The sequence below is a fragment of the Plecotus auritus genome (genome assembly GCF_963455305.1).
Source record: "Plecotus auritus genome assembly, chromosome: 7".
In the NCBI taxonomy this organism is placed as follows: domain Eukaryota; kingdom Metazoa; phylum Chordata; class Mammalia; order Chiroptera; family Vespertilionidae; genus Plecotus; species Plecotus auritus.
The window spans coordinates 162,321,584-162,345,704 of record NC_137774.1 but is presented as its reverse complement, the minus strand read 5'-3'; the positions used below and the strand labels follow the sequence as shown (position 1 = coordinate 162,345,704).

General features: G+C 43.9%; 1 protein-coding gene across 1 annotated transcript in view; it reads left to right on the top strand.

The window, feature by feature from the left end:
• Positions 1-694: 694 nt before the first annotated feature.
• OTULIN (OTU deubiquitinase with linear linkage specificity) overlaps positions 695-24,121 on the top strand; it is a 36,699-nt gene continuing 13,272 nt past the window's right edge. The window contains exons 1-4 of the mRNA XM_080680354.1: positions 695-1,040; positions 9,806-9,882; positions 18,151-18,245; positions 22,367-22,510. Of these exons, the coding sequence (XP_080536480.1) occupies positions 865-1,040; positions 9,806-9,882; positions 18,151-18,245; positions 22,367-22,510 (492 nt within the window). The 5' untranslated portion in view covers positions 695-864. The remainder of the gene's footprint in view (positions 1,041-9,805; positions 9,883-18,150; positions 18,246-22,366; positions 22,511-24,121) is intronic.

Genomic DNA, 24,121 nt, shown 5'->3' with positions numbered 1-24,121 from the left:
GATATCTTAAAACTGCTGGCATTTCACTATCTGATCTTTGAAGTCCTGTTAATATTTTCCTTTTGCTCTTGTTCCTCTAAAATCAAATTTTCTACTTGAAAGAATACAGTCCAAGAACACACACGGCCGCGCCTGCCCAACTGCCCAGTGGAACAGGTTCGCCCTTCCCGCCCTCAGGCCGGGGAGGGACCATAACTTCCAGGCCCTCGGACCACGAGCCTGACGCCGCGCGGAAGGCCAAGGTCCTCCGGCCTCGGGGGCGGATCGTGACGGCATGCCTCAGGGAAGGGCCGGCAGGCGGCGCCTCACTGTCTGCCCACATCCCTCTCTTTACAGTTGAGGAAAGGCGGGTGGGCGCAGGGCGACACTCGGAAGCCCAGAGTGACACTGAAAGGTGCCCAAACACGTCAGTGTCCTTCACACCTCGGGCCGGTTTCCCTCCTCCTCCTCACCGAGGACGCGTCCCGCTGGGCTCCCAGTCCTTCCCCTCTTCTTTCCCCCGGGGCTGCCCCCGACCCCCCAAAAAAGGAAGGCGCACCACACGCTGCGGGGCAAAGTGACCGCTCCAGGGGGCGGAGCATGCGCGGTGGCGACGCCGCTTCGGACGCCTCCACGTCGCGCTCTGCCGCGCAGGCGCAGGCTCCGCCCCCTGGACTCTCCGCCTTCACGGGCCGCGCCCCCTCGGCGAGGGTCAGAGGCCGCGGGGCGGGCGGCGGTGACGCGCGCGGAAGCGCCGTGGGTAGCCTCGGAAGCCGGCGGGCAGCAGAGCAGCGGCGGCCACGGCCGGGCGCCCCGACGGCAGGGGCCCCGGATCGCTCGGAGGCGCTGACCCCCTGCGGCCCCGCCGTCGTCCTCGGCGGCCCCATGAGTCGGGAGACCATGCCCCAGCCGGGAGCCTGGTTGGGCGCAAGCCGTGCCGAGAAGCTGGCGCGGGAGGCGGGGGCCGTGTCTCCGGGCCCCGGCAGAGCCGCCCCGCGGGAAGGCGGGAAGTCGGCGGCCAGCGGGCAGCCGCGGGCCGCGGTGCGGTGCCCGGCAGAGCAGTAAGTCGCAGAGCGCGGGCGGTGGGAGGGGGCACAGGGCTCGGTCCCCTCCGGGAGGCTGGGCGTGGGATGGGGTGGGCTGGGAAGCAGCCGGCAGAGGGCCCTGCGTACCCTCGATTCTAAGTGAGGTAGTCGGGGCAGCGGCGTCTGAAGACAGTTGTAACCAGAGTACAAAGGTTTTTTCCGGAGGGACCCTCTCCCAGTTATGGTCACCTAGTGCCTCCTCCCCCGTTTATTGTCTATCTGCAAAACTCTGAAGTTAAGAAAGCGCCAGAAACTTGGGAAACAAACCCGAGAAGCGTACTGTATTATAACAACACCCAGTGGATTTTTCCTCCAACCTGGTAGGAAAATGGAGCCATGCGGCAGGTGTGTTCTTGAAGGCTGGTCGCCGCTTGATGAGCGTCCCACCTGTTGCTAGACTTCGCGCGGAGTCTGATCCAATCTGGTTGCTTGTTAACGGCTTACCAGCTATCCCCATTTAGTTTTAAATACGGAAGGGAGCGCGGGTTAGATCCATTCCTTACGGAACTGTGAAAAAGCGGCATCAATCAGAAGCGTTTATAGGTTCTGCGAGGGGATGGGGGTGGAAGCAGAATACACAGTTGAAGGCTGAAACTTTTCTACACTTTCCAAGCTCTAACCACATGTAAATGCCTTTGAATTCCCAAATTGAGTAAAGCATTCCGACAACCGGTTTGACAGATAACGTAATTGGCAGGAAAACAGAATTTTAAAGTGTGTTTAAATGCTTTTTTAAAAATATAAAGTTTTGCATTTCCTAAAAAGGAGTCCTTTGCAGGATTGTTATGCAGCTAGTGTATTGTAATACTCTCCTTTGCGTGGTTCTTTACCATGGGCTATGGCATTCTCATTTATTGAGCACCCAAACCCTTTTCGATGTAATTATCCACACTTAATGAATGGCCACTGGGAAGTATTTAGAGTAGGAGGTTTCAAACTCTGGCCCCCAGGAGTGAGGAGGTAGGTAACCTTGGTAAAGCTGGCCAGGTAGGTGTTCTCTGTTGGGGGTAGTCTAAGTTTCAGCCTATAAGTTGGCCTTTCTATATTAAAAAACAAACGGATATTCGGACTTTTATCTGAAATGTCCTGACTTTAAAATACATATTTTTTAATTGAAACCCATAACAGGTCCATGTGTGAGCTGATGTGACCTGTGGTTTCAATTTTGCTCCTTGAGTTGGAGATCTCAGACTCTGCAGCCTGTAAAATAGGAGCGTCTTCTGCCTCTCCCCCCTCCCCCCTCTATCCCCCCCCCCCCCAAGCCCATGCAGGTGCCTAACTGCTGCCACCTCACTTCTGCCCCCATCTAATGGCCTTGGTGCTCAGATGCTGCTCCTCAGCCTCTGCAGAGCAGTTTCGTGTCCCCTGGGTGATGCAGAAATTATGAAGTGAGCGTTATGTTCCCGAAAGTATACATAGTTATTTGGCAACTTTTCCTGCTGCGTGTGGTTCCCAGAGTCTGTGGGAAATGGGTCATGGTGTGGAAGGAGCGCTCCTTCCTGATGAAAAGGTCTTGTGGCCTCTTCTGTCTTCTGCCAGTAGAATTATAGATTTAGAGCTGAAAGGAACCTAAAAAGCTCAGCCTAGGTTTGTCATTTTACACATTAGGAAACTGAGTTGCAGATCGATAGGTACAGCTTGCCCAGGGAGACACAGGGAGTAGGTTTCAAGGCCAAGTTCCCTGATGCCTGGGTGGGAACCTCCTCCAGTCTCTTTCTGGCTTCCTCAGCAAAGCAGGCAGAGGGACATGAATTAAGACAGCAAACTTCAGATTTTTGTTTTCCTGGACTAGATGTTTCATTTTGTAGTTTATTTAGAGCTTAATTTCTTTTTCTTCCTGCTTTTGTTGTCGATGATCTTATTCTCTTTAACTCATAAGAGAACAAGAGGGAGCAAGGAAAGGAGGTGAAGATAACTTAAGGTGTCACCAACTGCCGAACATCACATCTTATATTTTTGAGCTTTCTTGCCAATTATATAGGCAGTGAGGCTATTTCTGTTTGCTCTGTGATATTTTCTTAAGGGCTAGAGAAACTGCATCTTATAAACTGCTTATTTTATAGTTTGCAATATAATGTGTGCACATCAGTTCTTATATGATGAAATATGCAACCTAATGGTTGGGTAAAGATTTAAATAAACAGTGTAATGTCTGAATTACAACCTAAAATACTTTTAAAGTGTGTTTTTCTGTCATTGGAGCCAACTCTGTTCTTCTCAACCTAAGAATTGGGTTTGCCCTGCACAGGAATTTGAATAAAATATTTGTACCTGAATATATGAAATAGCATAAAACTACAGATGTTTTGAGATACCTTGCAGTCATTTTTAATGCATTCTATAGACAGTAATTATGAGTACAAACCATAGCCCAACTTTATAGCCATCAATCATTTCAGATGTCTCTTTGAAGTGTGCAGTGATACATATGGGAAGGGATGGATCATTACTTAGGCAGTGCTGTAAGATACTGATTCTTTTAGACCAGCGATTTTCAACCGGTAGGCTGCAAGAATTTTTAAAACTTGCAATATTTGACTATTGAGTCAAAAGCACTGACCTCTTTCCCCTTAGATTATCAAATGAAAAAAATGACAACAGCCACCCTGGCCGGTGTGGCTCAGTTGGTTGAAACATTGTCCCATATACCTAGGTTTCGGGTACAGAAGGCAACTCATCAGTGTTCTCTCTCACATCGATGTTTCTCTCTCTCTCTCTCTCCCCCCCCCCACTCCCTCTTTCTCTCTCTTCCTCTCCCTTTTCCTCTCTCTAAAATCAAAAAGCATATCCTCAGGTGAGGATTAAAGAAAAAAATAATAGCAGCCAATACAACAATAGCATCCAGTGTAGATGATTTAAAAAAAAAATTATATGTATTTTTTTTTTTTTTTCAGATCAGCAAAATGTATTTTTTTGATGTACCGAAGAATTTTAGTAATTAGTTGGGTGTGCCATTAGATGAAAAAGTTTGAAAATTGCTGCTTTAGACTAAGTTCACTGCATTTCCTAAGGGAGAGAAGTACAAAGAATGACACAAAAACCAAATGGATAAGCTACTTTGTGAATCTTTTCCCCCTTCATCCCTCTCTCCCTTCTTTTCTTTCCTTCTTAGCTCTTTTGAGGTTGACTGGCATCCTACCCCACCCCCCTTAAGCCCTGAGAATGGGGCTCCTGAAGGAGCCCCATTTAAATACCTGGTAGGTCAGATCAGATTCAGTTGGCTTTTTTTTTTTGGACGCATCTTCATTGCTTGTATCATCAGCAGGTCTCTTATGCTTCATCTCCTGCTCAGTCCTACATTTGAAACTTATGCTATGTCCATGCCTTCGCTTAGGGAAGTGAGAAGCGAGACTGCTTTGTGGCTCTTCTCTGCCCACCTGCCTCGTGGTGGGACAGGGTTTGAATCTGCGGTCCCTGGGCTGGCTGTGGGTGGGTAGGGGGAGCATGTCTGTGAACTCCTCAAATTGAAGGCAACTCTTTATGTGTATTTATGTGTTTCTGGGCTGAGATTCTGATGAGCTGTGGCTTCTCAAAAGATCTGTGAATAACAACTAATTGTTAAAACATTGTTCTTGGGTGTTGCTAAATATACTACTGTGCTAGTGTGTTTTCCCACCCAGCTCACACCTCAGGAGCTTCTAGGGGCTATATTTGATGGGGTTTCAGCTATGCCCACCTGCCTGCCCCTTCCCTCACCTGGATGTAGAGCCAGCTTCTTAGGGCTTAGATATCTTTGAGAATCAAGCCTCACTGCTGAGGGTTCAGGGTCGTCCCCATATACCTCTGGAAGTCGCGTGGAGTATCATGAGCCAGTAATGGAAAGTCCAGTTTCAGAAGGGTGGTGGAATTTTGGCCTGGGTGCTGGTACTTTCCTGCATTTGATGTGTTGTCCACCCATCTCTACAACTGGTAAGCGGTGGAGAAAGGCTCGGTTGAATGGTCTTTGCTTTTCCTGTGTGGGAAGGTGCATTGGTGTCACAGTGGTTGACACTGTCTCACCAACACTGCCTGGGCCACTAGTCTCCCATGACAGGCCAGGTTAAGCATGAACTGCAGTGTTCAAGTTAAGGGAGCTGAACAAAATCATCTTCATCTTAGCTTTTTTAGACAAGGGGAAGTTGGTGCAAGTGTTCATAATGGTGAGGGATTAAAATGCTGTCTTGTTAGCTTTGCATATATGTCAGCATTGACTTTTTTCATGTTAGATCTTACTTGTATCAGAAATTGAAAAATTGGCTTCACAAAATGTGTTCTGCTTCACTGAGCTCTGTGTTTTTAGTTTATAGCTTTTGTTTTTAGGAATAGTGTAATTTTGTTTCTATGTAGTAAGCATTTTTAAATTAAGTTTTCAAAAATGTATTGTTATATAGGTCTTTGAACAGCAAGAGGAAGCTTATAATTTAGAATGCAATCTCATGTAACTTTCTCAATGGTGTATGTTGCCTTAATATTAATAAAATATGTTACCTCTAGCATAAGAGAAAATGGGAACTTGAATATACACACTTTAAAATAACATTATGGTGCTAAACTAAACATTTTCTAAGGAGGAGTTGCTAACAGTTTGGTTTTAAAATTTAATTCAACTGTATAATTGCGTGTGATTCACATGCCATGGTCCCTAGGAAATCAAGTCACATTTATGACTTTGTCTTACTTTTCTTTGCTGGTACTAGTTCCGGAGGGAACTTTGCTGTGGTAATCATTTAAGTCTGTGTGCTTCAGTGGCCTCTTTTGTGCCAAATGGTAGACATGCCCCCCTCCCCCATTTGGCACTTACAAAAGATTGGCACATTTCTGAAACGGTAACATTTTATTTATCATTTAATATCCTTTTCCTATTATTATTTCACTGTTTTCCTTTCCCGTAACAAAAATTCAGACCTCTAGCTATTTTAGATTCACAGCTTTAAATAAAATTTCATTTTTGTTGTTTTCAGCTTTAATATTTTGATATTTAAAAAGTTTAAAACAAAAGTTTATTGAGTGAAGTATTTTCTTAAATTAGTTTTCTTGCTCTCACACATCTCTCTCTTTCTAGTTGGTAGTGCTTATGTTGAATAAATATCTTATTTTGGCTATTAAATGTCTTGTTTTTTAACATACTGATTGAGCTTTATTGCTTAAACTTAAAAATTACCTTCTCTACAAGGAAATACAGCTTTAGGATAATTTTTAAGATGGCCTTTAAAGGCCATGTTACAATTTTCTTGGTGACCTTAGAAAACTAGCAAGTGTCCTTGGTGGCCATGGAAGTTAGCAAATATTTGTGCACGAGATCTGAATGAAATCTAGTTGTGGCTAAACTAATTTGAATATACTCTGGGCCCCGTTCATCAATTTCTGCTTTGTTTCTTTTGTATATCCTGAAACACTGCCTTTTAAAAAATTTCCAACTAGAGGCCCCGTGCACGAAATTCATGCATGCATTGGGTGCGGGGTGGGGTCCTTCAGCCTGGCCTGCGCCCTCTCTGGGCGGGACCCCTTGCTCCTTGCCGCCCGCCTGCTCACTGCTCCTTACTGCTCGGCTTGCTGCTCCTTAGCGCTGCTGTGGGGGTGGGAGAGGCTCCTGCCACTGCTGCTGTGCTTGCCAGTTGTGAGCCTGGCTTTTGGCTGAGCGGCGCTCCAGCTGTGGGAGTGCACTGACCACCAGGGGGCAGCTCCTGCGTTGTGCGTCTGACCCCTGGTGGTCAGTGCGCGTCATAGCGACCAGTCGTTCTGGTCGTTCCTCTATAACGGTTGCTGGGCTTTTATTATATAGATAATCTCACTTTCTGTTTCTGTCTTCCCTTTGATTTCTTTCCGTTCCTCTCTTGTTGGCCTTTGTGGAAATTTGTATTTGTGACTGGACTGAGAAATGTTTGTTCAGAGAACCCCATCTGGGCACTGGTATTGCGATTGCACTTTGGTTACTTTGTAGATTGAAAAGGAAGAGGACAAAGTATAGCCAAATGTGCATGTAGCACAGCTACAGAATTTCCCCGGAGGTAGAATGTTTAACGACTAATAGATTCCTGGTCTGTTAGAAGTAAGAACTGGAAGAGGAACCATGTAGATCAGCGATTTTCAACCTGGTGCCTCAGGAATTTTAAAACATGTGATACCTATTTTGTCAAGGGCACTGACCTCTTCTCCTTCAGATTGTCAAATAAAAAACTGACAACAGCCAACACAAGAGTAGCTGTCCAGTGTGAAACAATCAAAATGATACCTATTTTTTTTGTCAGATTGGCAAAAAATACATTTTTTGGTGTGCTGCAGAATTTTACTAATTAGTTTATGAGTACTATGAGATGATGTAGGTCATTTAGATCTTATCCAGTCTTCTCTTTATGAAGACGAGAGAACCGAGGACAAGATTAGGTAAGTGCTTGCCCAAAGAAATGCTTCTAGTAATATTTTGAAAGTGATTCACTTGAGTGTTTCTGTTATAGGATCAGAATTTTTCACATTTGATCAAGCTCGGAACGTGGCCCGAAAGATATTAAATTAGCAAAAGAAGAACTAACACATTTAGTCACTTTTTATTTTAGGTGTTTGATGTATAGGCTCTGGGAATCTGGTTTCTGTTTGTTTTGAACTCTGGCACAGGCTCCATGGGTGACATCACACCTTTTACTTGAAATCTGACTGGAGCCAGAGTATGTGGAAAGTACCTTTTCCCTAATATGACCCCTCAACCCCAGAACATTAAAAAAATCAGCCCAGCCCTGATGTGTTTGGCTCAGTGGATAGAGCGTCGGCCTGCGGACTGAAGGGTCCCGGGTTCGATTCCAGTCAAGGGCATGTACCTGGGTTGCAGGCACATCCCCAGTGGGAGGTGTGCAGGAGGCAGCTGATCGATGTTTCTCTCTCATCGATGTTTCTAACTAACTATCCTCTCCCTTTCCTCTCTGTAAGAAATCAATAAAATATATTTAAAAAAAAAATCAGCCCACACATACCCCAGCACCTTTATTTTAGAGAGAAAAGGGGGATGAGAAATGATTATTGTTTATTAATACTTTGAACCAATGGATATAGTATGAGAATTAATAGGAATAGCTAACTTTGAGTGCTGAATATTTTACATTGTCTCTTCCCATAACAACCCTTTGAGGTGGGTACTCTTACTGTCCTTGGTTAAATTTAGGCGCTGAGAGGTGTAGTTTAGTTCCACAGTCATACATACGGCTGATAAGGGCTGCAGTGAGGACATTTTAACTCTGGGTTCCCACTCCAGCCATGGCATTCTACAGCAGGGTCCCCACATAGTACATGTCCTGCTGTGGTAGGCCCATTGCCCATCAGGCAGAGGGAATGGGGAGAGCCAATCACAGGTTGTGAAAGTGCTTGGCTGGGAAACCTTGGACTGGTGTGGGTGTGTGTAGGGAATCACGGAATACTGGCTAGACTGGTAGGTTAAGTCCACATTTTAGACTTTTCTGCTTATTTGGGAGCCATTGAAGAGTTTCAGGTGGGGTGGGGAGAAGCAGATATATTAGATTCCCCACCTCTCTCAGCACACCTTCATCTGTCTCTCCCCTCACCCCTTCCTCTTTCTTCCAGCTGTACTAGGCCATGGAGAAGGAGCAGGGGAACTAAGGGAATTGGGGATGGGAGTATTTCAGTCGTTCACTTAATTCCTTATTGTTTATTGACCTATTAACTCCTCCTTCCTGTGTGCCATTGTGCATGGAGCCTCTTGTCATGTGTGAGGGTGGGGGTGTGCTGTCATCGGGAAGGAGTATAGGGAATTGAGGGTCTGATCACTCCTTGTGTGTACATTAGTCAGTTTCCTTGGTCTCAGTTCTCGGTGTCTCCTGTACCTTCTGAAGTACTTGGCCTTTCTGGGGTTCTGCAGGGTTTACTGGTCTTCTCTTCAACAGATGCCCTTCCACAGGCAGCAGGGCTCCCTGTCCTTCGTCATTTACTCCTCGTTTGTCCACTTTTGGACTTTCACATGTCTTGTGGTTTTAGCAAAGGTAGTGTTTCTGTTGCTCCTCATTGTCATGTTGTGGTGTAAGTTGAGGGGGAGAGAAGGCACCCTAAAACCAAAAGTCCCATCATCTTTGTCTAGCAACCTTATCTCCCTTTCTAATACTTAGTAGGTTCTTGTTAGTTCAGTAAGTGAGACTAGAGACTCTTTAGGAAACTGTTATATAAGTACCAAGTCAGTAGCAGTGGCAGCAGTAAGAGTATGTGGGACAGTAGGGATATGCTCAGCGGAACATGAATATGAGGGTCATAGAGCAGGGGGAGCCTTGGAAGGTATTTATTTTTTTAGCTCTGGTGACTTGTAATAATTGATGCTCGCCTATTGTTGTTATTAGAGTACCTATTGTCAAGTTTGCTTGTGACATTAAGATGGGCCATCGGCCTGCATACCTATATGAACACTTTTAATAGCACTGTATTTATTCTTGGAACTTGATAGACTATGACAGTGCTTCATTGATAAGACACATGCTAAGATGCTTACATGTGCAGATGAGGCATTAATAGACTTGTAATTAAAATGGCCTCAGAGCCAGGTAGCAAATGGAGTGATGTAAAATGTCTCATTTGAAGTGAGAAACTCTGAAGTGAAATGATAGAAACACAAGTATCGAAGATGAAAGACCCATATTTTATCAGATTGTCATTAATATGAAAAAAATTAAACTTTAAATGTCTTATCAATTTTTAAGCACCTGCATTTGTGATAAGAGGGAAACTGTCAGTGCAACAGCTTTGAAATGTCTCATTTGGTGTGATTTCAGCGAGGAGGACATGTATCGTGCTGCGGATGAAATAGAAAAGGAGAAAGAGTTACTTATACATGAAAGAGGGTTATCAGGTATGTTTGGAACTGTTTTATTTATTGTTTTATTGTTCTACTGTTTATAGTAGAAAATGCTGTTAAATCCGTATATCCATGTTCATAAAATATTAAGATGTACTTCCTAAGGGATATGCATATGGTCTTAGCTGTGTGCAATTATTCATTTTGTTAAAGTCTGGTGAGTATTGTTTCCTGAGGTCTTAACATTTTATTGGAAGTATTCTTTTCATTGCATTTTTGCACCCATCAGGATTTGTTGAATCTCTTGACACTACCCTCTCTTAGTTCTTGATTTCCTTACATTCTTGGAGGTGGAGTTTGGATTTGCAATGCAGTTTTCATTTCACATGGGAAGACTAATAGAGAACTGTGTCTTTGCATCAGATGGCCATGCGGATTTAACTGACTTATAAGAAAGAATGATCATGGGATTGGTAGCACTAATTCTCTCGTTTCATGATTTTGTGTCCATGTTTCTGCTCAGTCATGCCTGCTCTTCTCACCCCAACCAGGGCCCTTTGACCCATCATTGCTGCTAGAGCGAGGCATTACATCCTGGCATCCTCCACTGTGGGCACAGCCAGAAGGGCTGTGTGTGAAGTACCTCCTTACTTGTGCAGGAGCTGAGTGGGGATGCTCCAATTGGGGATTTGTCATAGATGAGGCACAAGTGGCATTTTCTCTCTTATTCCCAGTGTAATGTGTGTGTTCTAGTGGTTTGTTTTGAGAACTAGCTTCTGTTTATTTTATGGTTAACAAAAGCATTACCGCCCTAGCCGGTTTGGCTCTGTGGATAGAGCGTCGGCCTGGGGACTGAAGGGTCCCGGGTTCGATTCCAGTCAAGGGCATGTACCTTGGTTGCGGGCACATCCCCAGTGGGGGGTGTGCAGGAGGCAGCTGATCGATGCTTCTCTCTCATTGATGTTTCCATCTCTCTATCTTTCTCCCTTCCTCTCTGTAAAAAATCAATAAAATATGTTTTAAAAAAAAGAAAAAGAAAAAAATAGGTTAGTTGCTAATTTAAAAAAAAAAAAAAAAAAAAAAAAAAGCATTACCGTATGTGTAATTCGGAAGAAATGATACAAAGTGGGGTTTTGTTGATGGTTTTCAAGTCTTCCTCAGCTAGGAATTGGTGGAACTCCTCACTGGTGGCCATAGGAGATGTTCTTTGTAGGGGCCTGGTCAGATGTATTCTTGGGCCACACTGTTCTAGTCCTCCATGAAATTGCTGAGGATGCTTGGTTTCTGCTGCAATTGCACAGAATTCACTTCTGATGCAGAGTTCTTATTAGTCATACTAGAGGCTCAGTGCACGAAATTCATGCACTCGGGGTGGGGCGGTTTCCCTCAGCCCGGCCTGCACCCTCTTGCAGTCCAGGAGCCCTCGAGGGATGTCCATCTGACAGCGTAGGCCCGCTCCTCGTGAGCCCAGCTTCTGGCTGAGCGGCACTTCCCCTGTGGGAGCGCACTGACCACCAGGGGGCAGCTCCTGCGTTGAGCGTCTGCCCCCTGGTGGTCAGTGCATATCATAGCAACCGGTTGTTCTGCTGTTTGATCAATTTGCATATTAGCCTTTTATTATATAGGATTCCTGAGGAAGAAGTGATTCTTTGGCTATTGTGCATTCTTGCTACATTTGCAGAGACCTCACTTTCTCCTTCACTCTGAAGGCTCTTTTTTGCCTGCCAGTACAGCCCTAATGCAGGCAGTTTAGCTTTTCAGTGGGCCTGGTCACTTCCAGCGTTAGTCTGAGATTAAAATGGACCCCTTTATATGCTTTCTTGCATCTCAGCCCTCTGGGTTTATTCAGTGCCCTCCTGAAATAACAGCCTTTGGAAGGGCCTCTGTAAGGATCTGTTGGTGGGAAGCTCTGTATGTTTGAAAATTTTATTTCAAGAAACCAAGATGGCGGCATAGGTAAGCACCTAAACTGCTGCCTCGCACAACAATTTCAAAACTACAACTAAAAGACAGAATGGACATCATCCAGAACCACAGGAAGGCTGGCTGAGTGGAAATTCTACAACTAGAAGGAAAGAGGAAAGCTCACAGAGAATCAGAGGAGCGGCAAAGGGCTGAGGTATGGAGACACGCACGCAGAGAGGAAGGGCGGCTGAGTGCTTGGCTGACTTTCTCTGGTGGGAGGGGGAAGGAAGGCCCCGACTGTACTGAACCCCAGTTCCGACTGCACTGAACCCCAGTTCCGGGTGAAACCCCGTGGACCCAGGCTCATACAGGGGGAGTCTAGACTGTCAGGTAGAGAGAAAGGCACGCGGAAACTCGGAGACTCGGGGGAGCCGCGGTGGGCCGGGGTCTGGAGGCGCACGCGTGCGAGTGCTCGCAGAGAAGACTGAATGCGGAGGTTGCCGCAGGCATTCCCTAGCGGAAGGGAGTTGGAAGCTCCTGACTGCACTGAACCCCAGTTCCGAATGCACTGAACCCCAGTTCCGGGCGAGCCCCTGGGGACCCACGCTCTTACGGGGGGAATCTGGACTGTCAGGCGGAAACTCAGGGGAGCTGCGGAAGGCAGAGGTCTGGAGGCACGCGCTCAAGGGCAGGGCTGACGGGAAGCCAAGACTGTCTGCTCTGCCCTGAGACTCCGCCCCATCCAAGCTGAGCACAGAGGCTTTTGCAATTTTGCAAGTCTAATCCTATAAGGCTGTCTCCAGCACCAAACTCCCAGCGTAGACACAGCTGATCCTCACAGCCAACTGGCCTGGAGGTCAGTTCCTCCCAGTGATACCAACAACAATCAAGACTTAACTACAACAAGGCTGTGCACACAGTCCACAAAGGGGTGCACCAAGAGTGTCCACCTCAGGTTAACTGGGGAGGCCGACCCACTGGGCCATATAGGAAACCTAGCATACAAAGCTACCCTACCAACTCAGGGAAGCAGCGAAAATGCGGAGACAAAGAAACAGATCACAAATGAGAGAAATGGAGGAAAACAAATGACTGGATATAGAATTCAAAACCACGGTTATAAGGCTTTTTAAGAATATCCTAGAAAAGGCTGATAAATTTAGCAAGACCCTCGAAGATATGAAAAAGGACCAACTAGAAATTAAACATACACTGACTGAAATAAAAAATATTATGCAGAGACCCAACAGCAGCCTGGAGGAACACAAGAATCAAGGCAAAGATTTGAAATACAAAGAAGCAAAAAACACTCAACCAGAAAAGCAAAAAGAAAAAAGAATCCAAAAAGTTGAAGATAGTGTAAGAAGCCTCTGGGACAACTTCAAGCGTACCAACATCAGAATTATGGGGGTGCCAGAAGAAGAGAGAGAGCAAGATACTGAAAACCTATTTGAAGAAATAGTGACCGAAAACTTCCCCCACCTGGTGAAAGAAATAGACTTACAAGTCCAGGAAGCGCACAGAACCCCAAACAAAAGGAATCCAAAGGGGACCACACCAAGACACATCATAATTAAAATGCCAAGAGCAAAAGACAGGGAATATTAAAAGCAGCAAGAGAAAAACAGTTAATTACCTACAAGGGAGCACCCATACGATTGTCAGCTGATTTCTCAACAGAAACTATGCAGGCCAGATGGGAGTGGCAAGAAATATTCTAAGTGATGAATAGCAAGAACCTACAACCAAGATTACTCTACCCAGCAAAGTTATCATTCAGAATGGAAGGTCAGATAAAGAGCTTCACAGATAAGAAAAAGCTAAAGGAGTTCACCACCACCAAACCACTATTATATGAAATGCTAAAAGGTATTCTTTAAAAAGAGGAAGAAGAAAAAAGTAAAGATAAAAATTAGGAACAACAAATACATATCTATAAACAAGTGAACCTAAAAATCAAGTGAATTAAAAATCTGAGGAACAGAATAACTGGTGAATATAATAGAATCAGGGGCATAGAAAAGGAGTGGACTGATAATTCTCAGGGGGAAAGGAGTATGGGGGTGCAGGAAGAGACTGGACAAAAATCGTACACCTATGGATGAGGACAGTGTGGGGGGAGGTAAGGGCAGAGGGTGGGGTGGGAACCGGGTGGAGGGGAGCTATGCGGGGGGGGGGGGGGGGGGAGGAGAAACAATTGTAATAATCTGAACAATAAAGATTTATTAAATTAAAAAAAATTTTATTTCACTTTTTTCCTTGAGTAACTCCAGATGAATAGTTGTTGCCTGTAATCTTTTTGAAGAATATTTTATTGTGTTGTATTCTGGTTTCTGTTGTTAGTTAAAACATTGCAGTCAGACTAATCCTTGGTAGATAATCTGCCTTTTCCTTCTTCTCTTTGTCTTAGGTGTTTCTCCTTGATAACTCTAAAGTGTGGATTTTTTTTAACGTGTTGCTTGATATTTTTTTCTATTTGCATTTCTGGGTGTACCAGTTTTCATCCGTTCGGGAGAATTCTCAGCTATTATCTTTATGAATATTGCCTTTTCCAGTTCTCTATTTACTCCTTCCAGAACTCTAATTAGATATTTGCTAGCCCCTATTCAGTCATCCGAGGCTCCCAATTACACACGCTTTCATATATATTTTTAATCTTGTAGCCTCTGTTGCATTCTAGATGGTTTATTCAGACCTATTTTCTTTCTCTACCACTCCTCCCCCATTTGCCTGGTCGTTTTTGTTAGTTTATTGTTCTCTGCTCATGTTTTTAATTTCTTTATTTTTTAAAGCATTTTAAACATACTCTTCTGCATCTGGTAATTTCATTTTTTAAAAATCCTGATAGATATAATTATGCCATTTGCTATTTTGCTTATTTCTTTCTTTAAAGTTTGAATTATAAGCTCAGCTCTTGCATATCTGTGAGAGTTCACGCAACTTGGCTTGAGTGTGAGAAAATTTGGCCTTGTTTCTTCCAGGCACCCAGGGTGTCACCTCCCTTGGGCCACTTTATATGAATTTCTAGACTTGTGTTTCCAGGGTCTCGTGGCTAATCTGAATTTACACCCTGTCCCTGTCTGAGAGCTGGCCTGTGGTTATGAATTCTCAAGTCAGAGTTCAGGTCAACAAGGTTTTCTTACGTTCACTCTTTGTTAGTGAAAAGGTTTCTTACACCTTCTCCAGGGATCAGCATACTATGGCTCCCTAGCCAAACTTGACGTGCCACCTGGTTTTGTAGATAAAATGTCATTAGAACTTCTCAGTTACATATTATCAGTGGTGGCTTTCATGCATGGTAAAGTGGAGTAGTTGTGACAGAACTTTATGGCCCCCAAAGCCTATGTTATTTATTGTCTGGTTCATTATAGAAAAGATGTGTAATTCTTGCCCTTCCCCCTCCCCCCTCCCCACATTTGCCTGGTCTTTTTTTTTTCTTTTTTTAATATATTTTATTGATTTTTTACAGAGAGGAAGGGAGAGAGATAGAGAGTTAGAAACATCAATGAGAGAGAAACATCGATTAGCTGCCTCCTGCACACCCCCTACTGGGGATGTGCCTGCAACCAAGGTACATGCCCTTGACCGGACTCGAACCTGGGACCCTTCAGTCTGCAGGCCAGTGCTCTTTCCACTGAGCCAAACCAGCTAGGGCTGCCTGGTCTTTTTTGATAGCTTATTGTTGAGTCTCAGCTTTCTGGAGGGGTTCATCTGTAACTTCCCATCTCCCAAGGGTCTGATATTTGACTTTTTCACCACATGGTGTTAAGAACCAGGCCTTTTGTTTGTTTCATCTCCTGGTTACCTTCTGTTTTTCAGCCTCTTCCCCCCTTTTCCCATTAGAAATGTTCTTTCTGCTAGTCAGAGTCTATGTGGTTTGCAATTAAAGAAAGGAGGTGTTGTACACTCTCAGCTGCTTGCTGTCTGTCCTGCGCCTCCAGCCCCTGGCCTAGAGGTTGGCATTCAGTGGCTGTAGAGCCTGCCTCTCAAAAAATAGCAGCAGGATGGGAATTAAAGTACCATTTTGATCTAGCAGCTGTGCAGGTACCCCGTGTCCTCACCCTCACTGCCTCATGTGCACATCTGACTCAGCACAAGATTGTGGCCTGGGCCTGGCTTCTTGGCCAAGTGAGGTGCCCTGCTTCTTCTCCTCAGGCCTGAGTGGTAGGCCTGCCTGCCTGCCTGCCCTGCCCAGGAGGCAGGTGTCATTTTGGCATGTGCAGGAATGACGACTGCAAGCAAGGAGAGGAGGAAGGCTGGACTTTCTTCCCTGGAGGCCTCTCCTGAGCAGGAAGCGTGCTCTGCCTGGTGGAGAATGTGGCCCAGTAAATGTCCTTGACTCTGGACATTAGCAGTTCCTCATGGTTTGTGGGGAGGCGAGTGGAAAAGCAGAGATAAGGCAACTCTTTCCTCTACTAAATAGTCAAAAAATGTTTCTTGAATTTAAAGCGATAGGTCTTTATTTGAAGATTGGATGTGCAGCATTGGTATTTGTGGTCTCTGTATAATGTAGGGTTCTGTTTCACCTTTAAGCCAATCCTGACTTATGCTACAGGAGTTGTCAGCTACATGTATCTATGTTGTCTGTATACGTGTCTGTATTCCCCTTTTCATACAAGGTTTATTTTCTTTATAAAGGGATTCACCATGAGATTTTAAAAAATAGACAGTTCTTAATGTTTTACATTAAAAAAAATGATTTACCTGAACTACAGGAAGGGCTTAGAGGCTTCTTTTTTGTGCTCCTTAGTCATCTCAGCATCCTTCACACCCTTGCTTGTGAATGCCTGTTGTCTTTTTTCAGTAGTCTCTTTAAACCCATTCAGGACAAAATCTGGGTCGTAAGCCTTCATATTCCTAGCTCAGTGGTTGGCATACTGCGGCTCGCGAGCCACGGTTTGCCGCTCTGTTGACTAATGAGTTTGCCGACCACTGACCTAGACTCTCGATTCCAATAATTACAGGCTGTTGTTGTTCCTTGTGATTAAGCCCCTATCCCAGTGGTCGGCAAACTCATTAGTCAACAGAGTGGCAAACCGCGAGCCGCAGTTTGCTGACCACTGTCCTAGCTCAGTGGTTGATGTGTATTAGACACTCAGTAAATATTTGTTGAATTGAGCCGAATATAATATTTTTATTTTATGTCAACTTCCTCTGGAGTGGATACATTTTAAGGTTCTTCTGTGTTTATATCCTAATTTCTTTGCTAACGTTTACTTCTTCAATAATTTTTAAAAAGAAAGTCAAGATATGCCTGAGAATTTACTTCCCTTTCTTCCTAAAACATACACATAGATATATGCATATGCGTGTATATGTGTAGACCACAAAATCCAACCCCAAACAATAAGGAAAACTAAAGGCCATTTTCTTACTATATCATTTGTCTGATCATAAGTTGTATTTTTAATTTTGTTTTATTAGAGTAAAATGAGGTCTGTGGTTCAACTAACATTGAGAGCCCTTTTAGTTTTTGACTTATTATCAATTATTGTAGTCTTTGGGGATCAGGGCAGGATATAAATTAATAAAAACAAATACATGTTTTGTTACCGAAGTGTTATCTCTTTGTATAATGGATGAGAAAAACTTATTACAAGTAATTAGATGTATTTTCTCATAGCTCAGACTGTTCCATGTTTAATTGATTGAAACAGTATTTGTGGACACCTGTGTCTGAGCAGCTGCAGGTTCTGGGGACACAGCCTGGAAATAAAATAAGCCCCTGCCCTCAAGGAGCTGTGTTTTACTGTGTTTGTGTGTGGGTGTAGGTGTGAGTGTGGAGTGGGGTGGGGCGGGGAGGGGGATACAGAAAAAGAAATATGTTGGGTGTTGATCATTGCCAAGAAGAAAAAGAGAACAGTGTTAAGAATATAGAGTGAAGGTGTGCGACATTTTGATATAGGGGTCTCAGAGGTGAGCAGAGGCCTGCATGGAATGTGGGAGCAGGTGCCTAGGGAAGAGCTAGATGTATTGGAGGAATACAGGGGAGGCTGCAGGTGGAGCAGGAGATATCTGTGAGGGGAGTGGTGACAGCCAAGTCCAGAGAGACAGTTAGGCCAGGACAGCGGCCCTTGTAGGTAGTAAGGACATCAATTCTACTCCACCTGAGATGGGAGGCCCCAGGAGCTCTCAGAACCCCGGAGTGATGGATATCGTTAAAGTTCATCACTCTGGCTGCCAATGGGAGAATGGCTAGTAGGGTGTGTGATAAAGGAGACTGGTTGGGAGACCACTGTGGTTATCTAGGAGCGAGGGGATAGTGGTCTGGATCAGATGGTCGGCAATGGTGAGATCCCAGATTTTTTTTTAATGCAATGAGAGAAAGTAATCCCTGCATAAAGAAGTACCGTTGTTCTGATTATGCTTTTTTTTTCATTATTTCCCCCTCTCTGTTTCTGTTTGACTCTTTAACAGAACCTAAATTAAGTGTAGCTCCTGAAATGGATATCATGGACTACTGCAAAAAAGAATGGAGGGGAAATACTCAAAAAGCTACATGTATGAAAAAGGTATGACACCTACATGCACATATTTCAAATAGTCTGTCATAGGTAATTATTTAGTGTGTCCTTTTATATTGTTAGACATTAATTATGACAATTGCTATTACACTATGTAAATATTAGTGTTCTGATTTTAGAGATAAGGAACAGCTGCCAAAGATAAGGGACTTTTTCCAAGTCCCAGTATTAAAATAGAATCATCAGTTTTTTAGTAACATGATTTCCTTGAAAAACACAGAAATGACTCTGCTGTTTAGAGTTGGGCCAGCCATTGTCCTCTTGGATTCATTTGGGAATGCCCTTCTGGCCTGGTGAGGTAAAAGATGTCCTATCCCCTACTGTCCCCACCTGGGTTTGGTTTCATGCCCTCCAGTCTTAGGGGCTGGGCCCTCCTGCACTCCCCAAGCACAGGGATCTGGAACTCCTCCCCTCATTTAGGGTGTCCCAGGAGCTGTCCCCTCTCAACACCATTGCACAGATTGGTGACCCTAAGGTAGTCTCCCAGGCTGTAGGACATGCCATGGTCCTGTTGTGACTGGGCTGGCTCGTTGCTCAGGTCAGATCCCCTGACTCATTCCTACTGCACAGCTAGCTGAACAGCACACCATTGCTTGCCCTTGAACGTGTCCTGAATCCAACATTCCTTACTAGTGTGAACCATGCAAAATTGCTACCATTCGACAGTTGTGAGCTGCAAAAATGAGTTTCAGTCTAACTCTTCCACCACCTCTTGTAAATTCTGTGTTATATCCCCTGCTCATTTTTCTCTTGGGTTTATTTGCATTATGAATTTGAATGCACTTCTTATATACTGGAGATATTGATCTATTATACTTGGTAGATATTTTTCTAATATATTTTTTTGTTTGTAACTATTGTTTAGGATTTAAAATGTTTAAATAGCCCTAGCTGGTTTGGTTCAGTGGATAGAGCGTCGGCCTGTGGACTGAAGGGTCCCAGGTTCGATTCTGGTCAAGGGCATGAACCTTGGTTGCGGGCACATCCCCAGTAGTGGGTGTGCAGGAGGCAGCTGATCGATGTTTCTCTCTCATCAATGTTTCTAACACTCTATCCCTCTCCCTTCCTCTCTGTAAAAAAATCAATAAAATATATATATAAAAATAATGTTTAAATATTTGAATACATTTGGTCTTTTTCTCAGAGCTTGTTTTTGTAGACAGTATTGCATATCTTTCGGCAGGCAACTCAGCTGCCCAGGCCTGCCCGGAAATGAGCTGATCTTAACTCAGAGTGTAGCTGTCACTTTTCAAGCTCTGAGAGCAAATGTCAGCTCTGCCCCCTGCAGGTGTGGACTGCAGGCTCTTTGTGTCTCAGTTCCTTGTGAGAGAACTCAATCAGGAAATAGCGGGACTCTCAGTTCCTGCCAGCGGTGAAGGGTGAAGAACATCTAGATTTGTGAGGCTCTGCTGAATGTGCATATCAGCCACGCATAGATTTTCTAACAACCTTCACCTGGTATCAGACTAGATAACCAGTAGGCCAGTATCTAAACAACACAGGCATAGCTCATTTTATTGTGCTTTGCTTTGTCGCAACCCTGTGTTGAGCAGGTGTATTGATGCCATTTTTCCATCAGGCTCAGGTGATTGTTAGCATTTTTTTAGCAATAAAGTAGGGTGTTTGTTGTTTTTTTCTTTTTTTTTTTCAGTTTCAGTTTACATTCAGTATTATTTTGTATTGGTGTCAGGTGTACAGCATAGTGGTTTCACAATCATATACTTTACAAGTGTTCCCCTGATATATCCGGTATCCAGCTGGCACATACATAGTTATTACAATATTATTGACTATATTCCCTATGTTGTACTTTATATCCCTATGACTATTTTGTAACTACCAATTGTGTGTTTTTAATTAAGGAATATACATTGCTTTTTTAGGCATAATATTATTGCACACTTAATAGACTACAGTGCAGTGTAAACATAACTTGTATATGCATTGGGAAACCAAAAAATTCAGGTGACTTGCTTTATTGAGATATTCACTTTACTGCGGTGGTCTGGAACTGAGCCTATAATATCTCCTAGGTATACCCATATTTTTTCATCTTCCCCAGAAATACTGTCACTGACTTGCAATTTTATTATATGACCTCATTCTCTTTAAAGGATTTTTCTAACAACTGGAACCTGGAAGTCCATAATTGAAGATGACCCCTAAGTTATCCAAATATTCCATATTTTGGAACTTATGCTGAAATCATTTCTCTGTCATTTTATTTTAAGAAAAAGATTTGACCCTGTGGTTGGATTTTTCAGGGACCAAAATTTAATCAAAGGCACATCAGTTAGAAAAACGTCGTCATATCAGGACTCGTGGCCATAATTAGAGCATCTCGGGCCTGATAACATCTTGGGTCTCAGTTCTTTTTTTAGTCCTCATTTGTCTGTTTGGGTATTCTTTTGGAGATGTGTATAAATACAAATTTAATTTTGAAAGCTTAACTCACCTCTGAAATAGCGTGAGTAATGTATGCATTTTGAGAGGTGCAGTTGCTGTTGAGCTATCATGAAAATTCAAGTTAATTGAGGGTCCACCATAGTGAAGAGATGCACATTAGTAGACATGAGTCTGCTTGATGGACCTTTATCTGTCACAGTGATTGGACCACTACCTAAAAATGGGATTCTCAAAATTTTGTTATAAAGAACTAATTTCATACCCACTAAGAACACTGCCCTGTGACTTGGACCTTGAACACAGCTCATGATGAGGGTGCAGCACTTGGACACAGGGTGGCTCTCTGTGTGGTGAGAGTGAGACTCCTTTCTTTGAGTGAGTGCAGGGTAGGAAGCGGTCTCCAGAAACTGTCGAGGAAGAACAGGCCAAGCGAAAGGATAGACAGGATCGAAGTGAGCGAGTTGGGGGAGCACTGAGGTTGATATGATGCCTGAGCAGTGCCCAGCCAGGGAGATCAGATCATCAGAGGCCTGTGGACCGGTCACTAGGATTTTATAGTGTCCTTTTGTAGAGTATACTTCAAAATATTCCATTTGAGTGCTGTTTTTGAGAGCATGTCACTGAACTTTTTCATTTCCTCCTTTCACTTCCAGATTGAACAAGAATGACAAATCCACTTTTAAAATAGTATAACAGAATTATCCAAGAATTAGACATTTTTAAATGTGCCATGGAAATTTGGGATTTTGGGGTGTGTGTGTCTGTATGTGTTTTAATACAGAGATACAAATGTAGTACATCTTTCTCTTCTTTCCTATCTTTTCATTGAAGAGTTTAGGGTCAATTTAAATACAGATTAAGCCCTTCAGAATTATCTATAATAATAAAAGCGTAATATGCTAATTAGACTGGACAGCTGAACGACCTTCCCGATGTCATTCTGGATGTCCTTTTGGATGAAGCTGCCATGGCGGGGGCCGAGGCAGAGGTGGTTAGTGGTGACCAGGCAGGCAGGCGAGCAGTTCGGGGCCATCAGGCAGGGAGGTGAGCAGTTAGGGGCGATCAGGCAGGCAAGCAGAGTGGTTAGGGGCGATCAGGCAGGCAGAGGTGGTTAGGGGTGATCAGGCAGGCAGGTGAGCAGTTAGGGATGATGAGGCAGGCAGGCAGAGCGTTCAGGGGTGATCAGGCAGGTAGGCAGAGTGGTTAGGGGCGATGAGACAGGCAGGCAGGTGAGCAGTTAGGAGCCAGTGATCCTGGATTGCAAGAGGGTGCAGGCCGGGCTGAGGAACCCCCACCCCCCCATCACCTCCCGTGCACGAATTTTGTGCACCCAGCCTCTAGTCAATACATAATTACAATTATCCATACATTCAGTTATCAATACATAAATCAATACATAAGTGTGCAACAATTGCTTAGGAAGGGACATATAACTCCAACTTTGAGAGTGGTTAGTATTTTAATAATACTTGGTGTATTACTTATATGTTATAATGTATTGCATCTGTTAACATGCTGATATTTTGTACAGTAATAACATTTGTTAATATCTTTTGATTAATAAAGAAAGAATTACAATGTCTTACATGAAGGACTCAACCGGTCTTGTTTCCAGTCTTTTATGGGCACATTTTTTCCACAAGAATAAAACTCTCCCTGAAGTTAGTAACAACCATTTTGAATTCTTTGATGCTTTCACCCAGGGCTACGAAGAGGTATCTCAGAAATTCACCTCCATAAGGCGAGTCCGCGGAGATAACTACTGTGCGCTGAGGGCCACGCTGTTCCAGGCCATGAGCCAGCCAGCGGGGCTGCCCTCCTGGCTGCAGGACCCGGAGCTCACGCTGGTACGCTGCTGCTGCAGGTTTGCGTCCGTAATGTTTCCAATCGTTTCTGTGAGAAAGACTTCCCTTTTCTGCCCGTGCTCTGTGCTAGCCCAGTCTGCAATATGACGTCAGCATGTGGGTTCATTGGGTTTTGTGTGGTTGGGATGATTTTGCATAGTAAAAGTGACCAAAAATAGTATTTCCCAGAAGAGAAAAATGATAAAATTCATTTGAACAGTTGAGCTGAATTAGTGAGCAGGTGTTAAGAGTTTGTAAAGGAGCAGTTTGGTTTCCGTGCTGCTGCTGAATTAAATGGAGTGTGCATTGGTCTTTCTGAGAACCTGCTGGGGTTTTAGGGTGCTCATTTCTGTAATTCTAGCACCAGTTCGAGAAACTAGCACCCTCTGTGCAGTATTAGGAGGATTGGCTTCGTAGGTGGTTGGGTAGCAGCACTAGAAGCGGGTGATTGATGTCACCTTGGGAGGGGCTTCCTGGGAGGTGAAGGTCGGGCATCTGAGATGTGGTAGTGACACCCAGGAAATCATGTCTCATTGTGTCGTTGTGTCCACACACATCAGATGAGGTCACATCATAGGTTGGGTGATAGAATACCCCAAAAGAGTTTGGTGGAAGGGAATGATTGAGCAAAACTGACAATAGGGCATAATTAGAAAAAAATTGGAGGTCTTGTGCTTATATTTTTTTAAAAAGCAAAAACAAAACTCAAAGTGCTAGCTGTGGGATATCCACCTTACTGGCAACTTATGAGGGGGAAAAGGACATGAGGATCTTAATTGATTGCAAGCCCCACATAAGCCCGGGTGACGTGATGGCCGGCAGTGGGAGGGGAGCCCTGCTTTAAAGGTGCGCTTCCAACAGCGACAGCCCATTTTGGTCAGCTCCCATCTCAAGGAGCAAGTGCAACTCTGTGCCATTCCTCAGAACAGATGGGAGTGTGACCACGGCGATTCATCTCGTTTTGGGAACAGTGAAGGAGCTGGGGTATTTGAAGTTGAAGGGGCCTAGAAGAAAGGATTTTTAGCTGCCAGCTAAGCTAATTAGAGGTCTGTTAGGTGGATGAATGATTACATGCCTTCAGTGGGCAAAACCAGAACCAGTGGGTGGAGGATACTACTGTCCATCCTGTGATTATCCATTGTATAAACCGATATAAATCAGCACACCTGTGTAAACTGTGAAAGCTATTTTTTTTTTTCTAAGCAAAGATATGTTATCTTAAGCAGGTTACTCAGTATTAGCTTACTGTTTTTTTTTTTTTAAATATAGAGACAAAAGCAGTTGATCCACTAGGCTGTTTTGTCCTTTGCAAATCATGACATTTATAGGTAGTGAAAAATTTCAGAATTGCTGATTACTTGGCAAAAGCATGCCTGTGGCTGGCTATAAGACACTTAGGGAAGCAAATGTGAGTGATTTCACTCTTTTTTGCTTTAGCTTTAGTATTTGACTGTCATAATTTAATAGATCGTGACATAAAATTTCCCTTGTTTTAGGCTGAGCCTTTTTCTTTAAGGGGCTATTTAAATTTATGGATTTAATTGACATAATGAATTTGAATTTTTATATTTCCCAAGAAACTCTGATGTAGTAGTGTGCTGCATAATTAAACAT